Source organism: Accipiter gentilis, chromosome 25 (genome assembly GCF_929443795.1).
Source record: "Accipiter gentilis chromosome 25, bAccGen1.1, whole genome shotgun sequence".
NCBI lineage: Eukaryota > Metazoa > Chordata > Aves > Accipitriformes > Accipitridae > Astur > Astur gentilis.
In genome coordinates, this window is record NC_064904.1 from 4,339,686 (window position 1) to 4,352,361 (window position 12,676).

A 12,676-nucleotide genomic window follows, 5' to 3' on the forward strand; every position below is an offset into this window, starting at 1 on the left:
CATAAATTCAAAGTACTTTTGCGTTGCAAATATTTTATCTAGTTCTGGTCCTGCTCCTTTATCTTTGAAAGACTGTATTAATGTAGAAAAGAAACAAGAGAGGCAATAGGGCTAGTTAGAAGTATGTCGTAGCAGATTGAAAACTAGAGGCTATATGTTGTAGACCTCTTCAGACTGGGGAAGAAATGAGAAAGAAGAAAATAATAGAAGTCTATAAAATCAGAAGGCTGAAGGTGAAGGGAGAATGCACATTGAGAATGGTGATTGCTACAGCTAACTGCAAAAAAGTGGGAAGCCTGAAATCAATTGTCAAGCAGCAGCTTAGACAAAGACTTCTTTTCCACGAAGCACAATTACATTGTGGAACTTACTGTCTCAGGTTTAATGGAGACCAATAGTATAAATGATTTGACAAGACCGATGATCAAATTATTAAACATGATGTCCTCAAAGCCTCTAAAATGCTGATTTCTGAGACCTGGGAGGATATCCCCAGGAAAGATCACTCTGTTCCTATTTTCTTCCCTATTCACACTTTCTTGTATCCTTTCACTGTCAACGACAGCAGTCTGGCTCAGTATGGCAGTCCTGTGTTCTTGCAGTTTGGCTCTGCTCACCTAAAGTCTCTAATCCAAGGGCAGCTGACACCCCCCCAGCTGGCACATAAAACATGGATGGCCACCTCCTGTAGGTGGAAAGCAAAAATATGGCAATTGCTTCTAACCCTATGATTTTTTGCTGTAAGAAAAGCCAAGCAACCACGAAGGCTTAGTTACACAACTGTATTATGTATTTGGATGGTTGATTTGACAATGACAACACCAAGAGCTACATTTTCCGATAAACATGGCTTGCAGCTATGAAAGATATGTAGGTCCAGTTTGTGAATAAACCTGATCTTATAATTACGGCGGAGAAGTACTTGCATGTGACACACTTAGCTATCTCAAGCAGACAGCAAAAATGAACTGGCAAGTCTATGTGCACAGTCTTTTCTCGAGCATCTGCAGGAATCACTGAAGTTATAAGGACTTTGCCTTTGGTTAACATTTTAAAGGATTGGAAATGAAAAGTCTGCTGTTTGTAAGGCTGTACTCTCTGTTACAAAGAGAGGACAGTTCAGGGAGAGTTCTGCCTGTACAGGTCACAGACATGGAACTGGGGGCTGCTGGCCCAGTTCTGGGATACCCCAACAGGAAACAGGGGGAGTGCGATTCTCCTGGGACAGTGCAGGGACTGGAGAAAGGCACCAGGCAGAGCAATAGGTGTCCTACCATTCTGCCAACACTTCAAACTGGCATATTTCAGCTGCAAAATAAAATATTTTGGATTAAAAATGCTGCCTCAATCAAGCATGTCAGTAGTAATTCAGATACCTGGTGGCCTGTTCATCTCTGGTTCAGTTTGTCAGGTAGGCAGCATCTCATGTAGCATGTCAGAGAAAGCCTTAGCTGCTATGCAGAGATCTGCCAGGCATTTATTAACATTACCTTTTTGGAAAAAAAAAAAAAGAAAAAAAAATCTGCAATATTTCAGTTTTTAAATGCTGTAGTGGCACCCCAGAGTCCAGTCTCCTTTTCTATAATGGAAGGAAAAAAAGCATTTTACAAACGAAGTAGGGAATCCATGTTTTTTAGTCCCTTGCCCTGTAGAGTATCTGAAGCAGAAGAGAAGGGATAAATACTGCTTTTGCTAGAGTCTCATCAATCTTCTGGAAAATACATGGTGAGGCACTAATGCTGCCTCTGGGTGGGGGAGCACAGGTGCATTTTGCAGCTACCAGGTGTGGGGGGTGCGTGTCCCACAGTCATGTGGAGATGTCACCTGGCTCTGCAGCAGCCTTCGCTCATGTCCCTTCCCGCAAAAGAGCCACCGCAAGCCCTGACCAGGCCCAGGATGCGGAGGGGATGTATGGAGATACCCGCCCCCAGGACAGACATTGCTGTGCTAAGTGTTGTCTTTGCTTTCAGAGAGAACAGCTCACAGCTCTTCTGATGCCCAAGCAGTGTGTATGAACCCAGCACGCAGACAACAGGCTTCTTTTGGTGCTCTTAGGTGAGAGGGCAGAGTTTTAGTGTGAGAGCTCTTACTGACCTCATGAAGGAATTGATTTATCCATAGATACTCTGTTTGCACAGCACAAGATCATCAGTAATATTCCTATAAAAAGAACTAATCCTACTGATGTACCTTTTTGTCCATAATTGAGCCACATTTTTCCTTGAAGAAATTTAGGGAAAAGAAGAGGCAGATCCCACTAAAATAATCATTTACTTCCAGCTAGTGTTTGCAGGGCTGTTGTATGAAAAGGGTGTTTGAAAGAATTCATGTTTTAGTAGAGATTAATGAGCAACGCATTTCTTATTTGACAGCCAGCAAGAAAAATTAGAACAAAAACTTAACCTGAAGTTGTGTTGGAACAGGTTGGGTTTAGGTCTTGCAGAAGGACAAAATCTAATGAAATTTTTGATGGGTTTTATTTGACCACTAGTGAAATATTGCATTCCATTTTAAGATGATGAAACCTTTAAAATTCTGAAAGATTTTTCAAATCTTTTTTCCAATTCTTTTTACTTCAAACTGATTTTTTTTTTAGCTAAAAGGTAATTGAGATTTTGAAATTAGAAGTTTTATCATGAAAATGCCAAAAAAAGAGATTTAATTTAGTTTCAACTGTTTCAGCCTTTTACAATTTTGCCCTCCTGCATTTCTTGGCTGAAACAATTCACCAAATATACTTGGATTTATCCCAAGAGTCCATTTGAAGAAAAATGTACTTACTGTCAAACAAGTCCTAGTCTATAATACAGCATCCCAAATTAATCCCAGGTGTAATACGGTGATGGTCAAAGTTAACCAGGCATAGTGTGGCCCAATACATGGACATACAAGGCATTTGAAGAACTGAAATTATTTCTGGGACTAAAAGCTTATAGCTCATTTTTGATAAATGATCTTTAAAGGAAAATACTTGTTAAATTAATATCTTTATACTGCTTTCAGGTTTTCCATTTTAGTGCTTCTTTGGAAATGTTAGTATTGATTGCTACATACTGAGATTCGTAAATAGAAAAATGAACAAAAAATTACATTTACTCCAGGAGGTAAAAAGAGTGGAAGAGCTCTGGAGAGGAAGAGCTGTCGAGGGACAGTCACACTCAGAGGCTCACTGCCTCTCTGGATCGATGTTCTGTGTCTTTTGGTATTTATAGTTCACCGTGTAGTTCCCGTCATGCCTATTTGGGTGCTTTTGTAAAGCCTTCGCTAGTGGGTCTTTACTCACGCAGAACTGAGCTCGGAGACAAAAATCCACTCAACTGCACAAACGAATGTGAAGAGCTCAGGCTCTGGCCGTGGTGCCAGCAGCAGGATCCCGAGAGGGGCCTGTGGGAAGCAGCCCAAAGGCCTAATGCCACGCTGGAGGTGCGAGCCTGGACTGCATTTCTCTTGCCAAGGCACTTGCTTTATGCTGTGAGAGATGTGTGGAGTCCCATGCTGTTCACCCTCTGTCAGAGGCTCCCCACCTTTCCGTCTCTGCCCAGGCTGCAGCTGCTTCGCTTCTTCAACGAACGGGGTGGGCCAGGGACGCGGCAGCCCCCCACCTCTCTCCCCGCCGGCTGCTTTGGGCAGATCCCACCAGCTGCAGAGAGGTTCCTCTCATCTATTGGTCTTTACGTGTCTGTCCACAGGGTGGAGGTCATGACTTGCATATAAGTCAGCCTGCACAGAAAATAAGCATCAAAACGAGGATTGTAGGGCAACCAGGTCATGGAGCAGAAGGGGAAGGTAGAAAGCGAGTGGAAATATTTGTGTGCTAAGGGGAACAATGGCAGAAAGCTCTTGTCACGAAGAACATTTTGTCTGTGTGGTTAGTCTCTTGTCATGCTGTTCTCCACAACACAGAGCTGCAGTCCAGCTCTCTCTGGCACAGAAATTTGGTGAGGAGGCTTAAGCCTCCTGTAGCTTCTCTGGAGGCTGCAGTTTGACTGTGGATGCAGGTGAAGACGCAGCAAGCCTCGAGAGCCCACCCTTGGGGCTGTTGTTCAGAGTGGGTCGTGCTGGAGGGGTGAAGGCAAAAGCTGTTGCTTAACCGTGTGAGGCAGGAGCAGTGTTGGAGAGGAATCTGTGCTGGTAGCAGATTTCCAGTGAAGGGAAGATGAGTGCAGTTCAGCACTGTTGGAAACATGGTCTCTTCAGACTGCAGTTGTCTGTCTTCCAAGCACAAGCGCATCACACTGAGTATGATTTCCTTTATTTCCCAGAGCCTAATGTCTTTATTTCATAATTAGCATCTCACAATTACAAAGAGAGGGAAACAAATTACTGTGTCTCTTGTCCAATGTGATTTTTCTGTCCTCTCAGCAAGATTGTTTTGGCTTAATTATCAGTTATGTAATCCCTTATTAATCATAATAAAACAGCAGCAAAGTTATTTGTCATGAGTATGACTCCAGTTTGCTCAGTGATGTTCTAGACATGCTTTTTGTTCTTTAGTAATATCTTATTAAAGCAAGATTGTCTTATCAATAGTTGTAAGCAAAACAAAACTACTATTTGCAAGCTTTAGGAAGAGAGGGATTTGAGAGAAGACTGAAGCACCTCTGACCTGAGAAATCCCACGACAGGGAATGAGACCAGAGGAGACTTCTGTTAAGACTCACATACAGACTTGAACTGTGGAGTGGGACACAGAGAAATAGGAAAACTTCAGCAATGCTGATTTGAAAAAGGGCTGACAGACACCAGGGTCAGACACAGGGAAGCTCTAATGCCTGCTGGGGATCCCCACAAGATGCTGCTGACCCCATCAGGGGCTGCGTCCTCCGGTGTGTGCTCCCAGCCTGGGCTTCCCCAGCCAGGCTGTGGCGGGCGCTGGGTGCTGGCTGATGTGCCACCCCCACTTACAGCAGGAGCTAAGTGAGGCTCAGAACAATTTCACCTTGCATTGCAAAGATCTGGTGGGGATGGACCCCTGCAAGGCAAGAGCCCCACCCTGGGTCAGACCCGTGGTGAAAACAGCATCGGAGAGAAGGAGGCGGGTGCAATAGCCCCAAAGCCTGGAAGTGATCCAGGGCACAAAGACGGATGGAGAGAGCCTGGCAACCAGACAAAAATTCAGACCTCCACTAAACTCTCTTTTCTTTCCAGTGTGTTTTCTTCTGCTTTTTGTTTCATTCTGATTCTGGAGGAAATGCTGGCATGACTTTCCTTCCCCTTACTGCTGGGACATGGTCAAGCACAAGTGGATAGCAGCTGGGGAGTGTGTCCTCGCTTTTTCCCAGAGCTGAACTGTGCCACAGGGATTTCCTGCCAGTTTGTCAGTCTTGCATGACACGATGACTAAAAGTTTATTTTTTTTCAACTGTTCTGTTTTGTCTTCCAGGGTTTGGCATGACCACCCCAGCCACCGTTGGAGGCAAAATTTTTCTGATATTTTACGGCCTTATAGGATGTGCAGGGACCATTTTGTTCTTTAACCTGTTCCTGGAGCGCTTGATCACTGTCATAGCCTACGTCATGAAGTCCTGCCATGAAAGACAGCTGAGGAGGAAAGGGGTCCTCCCTCACAACAGCCGACGGGGCTCAGGGACCTCTGAGGTGGACAGCCTGGCGGGCTGGAAGCCCTCTGTGTACTACGTCATGCTGATTTTGTGTGTAGCATCACTCATCATTTCCTGTTGTGCCTCTGCAATGTACACACCGATTGAAGGGTGGAGTTACTTTGACTCTCTTTACTTCTGCTTCGTGGCCTTCAGCACCATTGGTTTCGGTGATCTGGTCAGCAGCCAGAACACCAAGTATGAGAGCCAAGGCCTTTACCGCTTTGGCAATTTCGTCTTCATACTCATGGGCGTGTGCTGCATCTATTCCTTATTTAATGTGATCTCTATTGTCATCAAACAATCCATAAACTGGATACTAAAGAAGCTGGACTGCAGGTGCTGCCACAGATGCCAAAGAAAATTATTTCGTTCACGGAGGAACGTGGTAATGCCAGGAAATGTGCGCAGCCGGAGGAACATCTCCATTGAGACTGATGTTGTCAATGAGAGCGACACAGATGGACGCCGGCTGTCAGGCGAGATGATCTCCATGAAAGATTTTCTGGCCTCCAATAAAGTCTCACTGGCCATCATGCAGAAACAGCTCTCGGAAACTGCTAATGGCTATCCGAGGCAAATGAGCTGTAATTCAAAGCAAAATGGATTCTCTGGTGGAGTTGGAGCCCTAGCAATTATGAATAACAGACTGGCAGAGACAAGTGTGGATAGGTAAAATAATAACAGTAATAACAGTGAAACAGTGTGAACCATTTCAACAAGTACAGAAACAACATGAATCAAGTGGAAATAGCTAGGGAGAGAGTGTCGCTGGAGGGTGGGATGGATGTGAATGGCATACCTCCTGTTAGAAGACCTCTGACACTTTGGGGAGGCTGTCACTTAATGTCTTTGCTCTTCGAGTTGCACCAGTCTCAGCCTTCCTTCTTCCCCTTCCTTCTGTTCCTCAAGCAGGTCACTGCAGGAGAAATTTAATTTAGCCTTCAGATCAATTTTCCATGTCCTATTCTCCTCCGTTTGTGTGAAATACAGATTTCAGGATAAGAAATCTGTGGTATGGGAAGAAACCAAGTGTGTCTACTGAATACATTCTTAATTCAAAGATTTTTCTGAGCTTTCTGTCTCACTCTCATCATATCTGTTTTCTAAAAGGAGCTTATCTGAGAGCAAAAGAGGAATCAGCCTTTCTCTGTGATATTGCACATCTAATTTAATGGAATAAAACCCCCAAACTATTTTCTTTTATATATCACTTCTTAAAATGCATCCCTATGTGAAACAGCCGGGCTTTAAAAGCCAACTTCTGCTGCAATTAATATTTGTGTAAATCTGGAGTAATTCTATGAAAGTAGGTAGGACTATTCTGGAGCTATTGTGATGTGAATGAGAAGAGAATTTGGCCTTTAGAATTTAATTTAGTCTTCCCTTTAAAAGGATACTATCAAAAGTGATAGAATAAAAATTTATACTACTTTTGTTTTCTTCTCTCCATTTGCAAAACATGTGATTTTTTTCTAGGCTACTTTTTCTTCTAGAATTTAATCATTGTGGCTTTCTGTTTCAAAAATATCAAGTTAAATTGAAAACTGCCATACTGATGAGTTGTATGAATTATTCCACAATAACAATCAGAGACTTTTCCAAATTTCTGTTCATATTTTTCTCAGTTGTAACTGAAGCAATTGAGCATTGGCATTACGTAATGCAACTAGTAACTGAGTTTACATGGCAGGCATTAGTATGCAATTAGATTGCCATGCCAACATTCAGTGTATTATTATAAGCAACTGTGATCACAAAATCACTCCGGCAGTGTCCTTTTTACCTTTCATGTGATTCTGTCGTTCTTCACCTGTTTTTCTGGCTTTCAGTGATGATGATAACAGGGCCTTGATTAGGGAAATAGAAAATGTTTAACTCCTCATTTTTCTCAATGAAATGCTCCAAGCGTTCATTATGACTAGAAAAGAAACTTCAATGAGAAGAATAATAATAGTGAGAAGAATATGAAAACAGGAAAAGAGGTGATCTTTAATGACAGTGAAATAATCTTTTGTATTACATAACTGGAGAAATAAGGGATTAAATTAACATAAATCTAGCAAGAATTTAAGGAAGACTGGGCTGAATTCCTGATTCTCCTGTAACCATGCAATGCATTAAAGCTAAACAGTATATGAGAGTGTAAATAAGCAGAATTGGGCACAAAGGACCTGATCCAATTCCCCCTGAAAAGAACAGTACATGCATCAGGACTAAATGTTTTCTCACAGCTAGAAAACCTTGCAGAATACTACAATTTTAGAGAATTTAAAACACCATTATGCAGTTCTTAATTTCTCTCCTACAGAACAATGCAGATAGCCTCTTCAGTTTAATTTGTATTAGGAATTAATATATCCTTTTTCTTCATTCTGGCCAAAAGTTCTTTTATTTACATTCCTAATACTGTAGAATAACATTTTAATACTCATTTTAAGCAATATTTGTATTTGAAAACAAAAACATACCTCTTGGAATACTTTACTATAATAAAATAAAACCAAATATTAAACAAATATACTTAACTACTGAAAAGAATCGCAAGCTTTTTTGACATATTACAGCTAAAATGTCCTGATTCAAAGTCAAATCCTGCTCTCCTTAGTTGCAAGGAGAGCTTCAAGCTGAAGCCGTTAGTCCAAATCCTGATACCAACTCAGGTGTGCAGCAGTGGAATACTTCTAATAGTGTCCCTTCATATTTGCATCCATGTAAAATCTGAATCAGCTCCCAAACCCTAACTTTGGTGGGAAAAGCAGTCAGACTTTTTTTTGGGGGGGGGTTATGTATTAGCAAAAGTTACCACTTCGATTATATTATTGTGCCCGTTACATTGTTACACCTTTTTTTTTTTCCTCCCAAGACCTTCTTTGTCTCAACCTCACTTAATAAAAATACTTGGATATAAAAAGAGAAAAGTACTGCTCTGAAGCCTTCTTTCCAAATTCATTCAGCAATGCCTCTGTTCACTGCCTGTAACCCTAAGATCTCATTGTTACAGAAGTATTCCTCATGCTGCCAACTAGCAGAAATAGTTTAGGACTTGACCCATTGCTTAAGCAGGGCTCTCATCCTGGGCAGAACAGCCACAGTCTTGAAAAGTACAGCTTAATTCTCCATTTATGCCAGTTATTAACTCTGGGTTGCAAATGTGAGATTTTCCTGAGCACTGAAGACAGGAGAAGTTAATCAACACTGTTCCCTTTTCCAGGTGATTGAGTCAATGCACATTATCATCTTAGACAAATAGACAAAACATGAAGTTTCTTTGGTTCATTCATTGTATAGTTTTGTGTCATTGTTAATGAAGGATCTGGCTTCCATATAGGATTTTCATTCAAATCCTTCCATATCTAATTAGCTTTCAAAATTTGGTTCTGGAAATCTAAATACAGAGCAATATTCATTGCAAATAGGTGAGAAAGCAAATTGAAGGAGAGAAAAACATATATAAACTGATAGAAATAGATAAAACATTACAATTTGTGTAGTCAATTCAACAGATTATTTAGCTTTTAGAATATGACACATCCTAGTAGCAGATCATTAAGATGGTCTTCAGATGGTTTCAACTGCTTCCCAAGACATGAGACAGTTGGTTACATTGTTCCTTTCTATTCTTTGTGATACCAAGCCTCACTTACCCATCGCCTCAAAGGAATCTTTATTAGCTGTTCTCAACAGATCTGAAAACTTCTATGGTTATGAAAGCAAGGGTCTAATATGTAGTCTTGATAAATAGATTGGGCAAGGCTGTATGAGATCTTTGCTGTATGCTAGCTCTGTCTTCACTGATCAGCCCTGACGTTCTGCTCTCTCAAGCACTGGCTTCCTCATGACCTGAGCCTGCTAGTTGCAAGGCTCTCTGCAGTGGTTTTGTGGCCAGATTTCATGTGCACTGAAGATAAAGAGGGAATAAATACACTAATTTTGTCTAATCATCTCTAATCAGATGTGAATGCAGTTCCAGAGATGAAGGACCTGTACATTCTGAGACTGTGCCATCATGTATCATGGTGTCATCCTGTCCCCAAAAGACCTCTGACTTACTTTGCCATTGAGTTCCCCCTCTAGCAGCCACACTGAACATTGAATGAGGTAGCTTTACCTAGGAGACCAGTAGAATTTTTATAGAATATTTTGGGATAAATAAGATGACTTTTAAGATCAGAAATTTCTGACTCCAGTCCAATGGTACTACTACAGTTGTTTTTCTAAAGGCATTGGACAGAGAAATCCTCAAAGGCTCAGTTCAAAATGTAACATCAGGTTATTAAAGTTGTAAAACATGGGGATACAAACATACATGTGCCAAAAAAAGCAGAATTTAGCATAAGAGTGACAAATGCCCATCCTGTGTGAAAAATAAGTTACAGTAAAAATACAGACAACATCACACTTCTTGCATTACTATTTAAAGTAGTGATGAGGAATTAAAGAAAATAGAATCAAACAGCCAGGGATCTGTTTTCAAACCTGTGTAATCTAAATTTTAATGCTGTATTGCTTAGCACTAAAATCTCAGTCAACAAGACAGAAACCTTTCTAAAGTACTGAGTTTCCCTATTGCTTGCTATGAATTTGCATGATGTCTAATGAGATATGGGTGAGGGGGTTTTAATGCAAAAATGTTTTGGAGAAAACTTTCGATGTACTGTGGCTCTGAATCCACACTTAACAGGTCAGGAGTACCACTAAAATCAGTAGGTTAAAATGCAAGTTGCAGCCTGGCAGTCTGAAACTGAAAGTCCTTAATGGAATAATCGCCTGGAAGCTGGGTTTATACTTATGCCACACGTTAATAATATTGTTATTGTACAATATAATTATTGCACATTGAAAGGAAATATTTAGTGCTAACCAAAATACAATCAAATAAGTAGAGGTAGCTTTTAGGGTTTTCTGGCTAGTCTTAGGTTTTGTAAAATTCGTGTATCAGATGCTTTGCAGGGTATGTAGGTGTCAAAGGAGTTACATTAATTTATCTCCATGAAGGACATGGTCTTCTGTTCACAAGGACATGAATAAGCTTTTCAAAAGCATCTAACTCCTGCTGAAAGTCAAGTCACTTCCCACCACACATTGACTTTCAGTAGAAGTCAGGTACCTAATTCCCTTAGGCAATTTCAGAATCCCAGCCGTGGATTAGTTTTTGTATCTAAGCTGACCTGACAGTGTCCCTGAAAAGTTCAAACACTTGGAGCAAGGTCTCAGTGCTGCAGCACAGTAACAGCTGAATTCATTTATTTAAAAGCCTTTTATGGTGAAAGCTTTGCATCAACCAAATAGCACAAGCAATGTTTACAGTTTGTTTGATTTAATCTTGGCCTCTGCCAGTGTTAATTATATTTGACACATTTCTAAATTGAATAACAAAGAGAAGGTTGCGCTGGGCATGAAAAACAAACCAGCTCCATTTCTCAGACTGAATTAATCAAGAGCAAGGGGTCAGGTTGGGGAAGGACCTTTCTGATTAACATTATATTTGAATAAAGTTCCCCTAGAGATGGAGGGTATTAAGTTGTTTGGATGACTCCTCTCCAACCGCTGTGGAAGTGGAGCCGTTTGCTATGACCCGTCGATGTCCCCACTCTGGGAACAGCAGCTTAGTGAGCCTTAGCTGAGAAAAGGGTCAGCATTTCAATCAATACAGTTTGCAACTTTTGTCATTTTGATTTAGGTTACTAACATTTGGGTAATATTACAATTTCTTGGACTCTCCAAGAAGTAGTAAAGTTATTTTGTCCAATTTAATGTACAAGCTGTGGAGAATCACCAAGTGTTGTCTTTCCCCTGGGCAGAAAATCCTGCCAAATATATGAGTACAATCTGTCTATTTGAGAACTTTCACAGCAATTTTTTGCTTAATCCAGGAAATAAGAATACAATCCCTTCCCTCTTCCCTATTTTCCAAACATATCTTGGCAACAATGTCTACACAATACTCTGTTTACTGCTTAAAAGGTCACACTTCACTAGGAAAATTAAAGCCATTGCTCATCAAGATGGACCAACACAGTCCTATTCTTTATTAGACTTAAGAGAAACACAGTGTGAACACAAAGAATGACTCTTCAGGTCCAAGAGGTCAGAAGCTTTTTGATATGGCCCCTGTTTATAGACCTGTTTCATGTCAAAACAGAGACAACCCCTGTTGCCGCAGACTTTTAAAAGCATTAGTAAATTTTAGAACAACCTTGTGGAATAGGTACACTCATTTATATTTTGTTTTCCTACAGTTCCACTCTAATATTTGCCTGCAGTTTTCATTATTTGAAATTATTTGCAATAATAGAATAAAGAATATAAATTTGCAAAGATTTTGAGAGGCATGATAGATTTGTTTAAAATGAAATATCCTTTTCCTCAGGCTGCTTAGCTTTTTATAAGAGAAAGGTTGATTAGAAGTAGAATCAACAGGCTCTTTTTCCAGATGGACTTCCTATTAGGTGTCCATGCAGAAGCTCCCAGAGAGAGGCAAGATGGCCTAGTTTTCAGACATTATCTTTTGAAATCTCTTTCAAAGCTATTGCCCCTTTCAAAGCAATAGAGCACTGTTAGTGTTTTGTTTGTGGTCTTATCTGCAAAAACTTAACCTTGCTTTTTTGATATCTTTAGAAGAAAAAGAGGCACATGAAGAAAAGTCAAAATAACCTTCCATAACCTTTACATGTACTGCTCAGAGCTGCTAAAATCCTCCTCTTTTTGCTAACTTGAAGTTTGCCTCAGTTTAATTTCTCCAGCTCACTGGTTTGGTCTTATTAGTGAATAGTCACAGTTCAAATCATGAACTTTAAAGTTGTATTTGTTCATCTTTTCTAAATGCTGGAAATTAGCTGATGGTCTGAACAGTAGGTGCTGTGCTACGTCTGTTAGAGTTAAGGAGGCTGGAATCACCCTCGCTCTCATCTCTGCAGCAGTCAGGGAGACCTCTGTGACCAGTAGAGTCCATATGGCTGCAGTAGGAGCAGTTGCTGGCTGTTAACCTCTGGGTGTCCAATTGTTTGCATCTAGTGTACTGGGCCAGGACTAAACAGAGATAACTGTGGAAGAAACCCTGGAAGAGGCCTCTG

General features: G+C 40.7%; 1 protein-coding gene across 1 annotated transcript in view; it reads left to right on the plus strand.

The window, feature by feature from the left end:
- Positions 1–8,509, plus strand: part of KCNK13 (potassium two pore domain channel subfamily K member 13) — a 67,696-nt gene extending 59,187 nt beyond the window's left edge. The window contains exon 2 of the mRNA XM_049828893.1: positions 5,384–8,509. Coding sequence (XP_049684850.1) covers positions 5,384–6,276 — 893 coding nt within the window. The 3' untranslated portion in view covers positions 6,277–8,509. The remainder of the gene's footprint in view (positions 1–5,383) is intronic.
- The last annotated feature ends 4,167 nt before the right edge of the window (positions 8,510–12,676 follow it).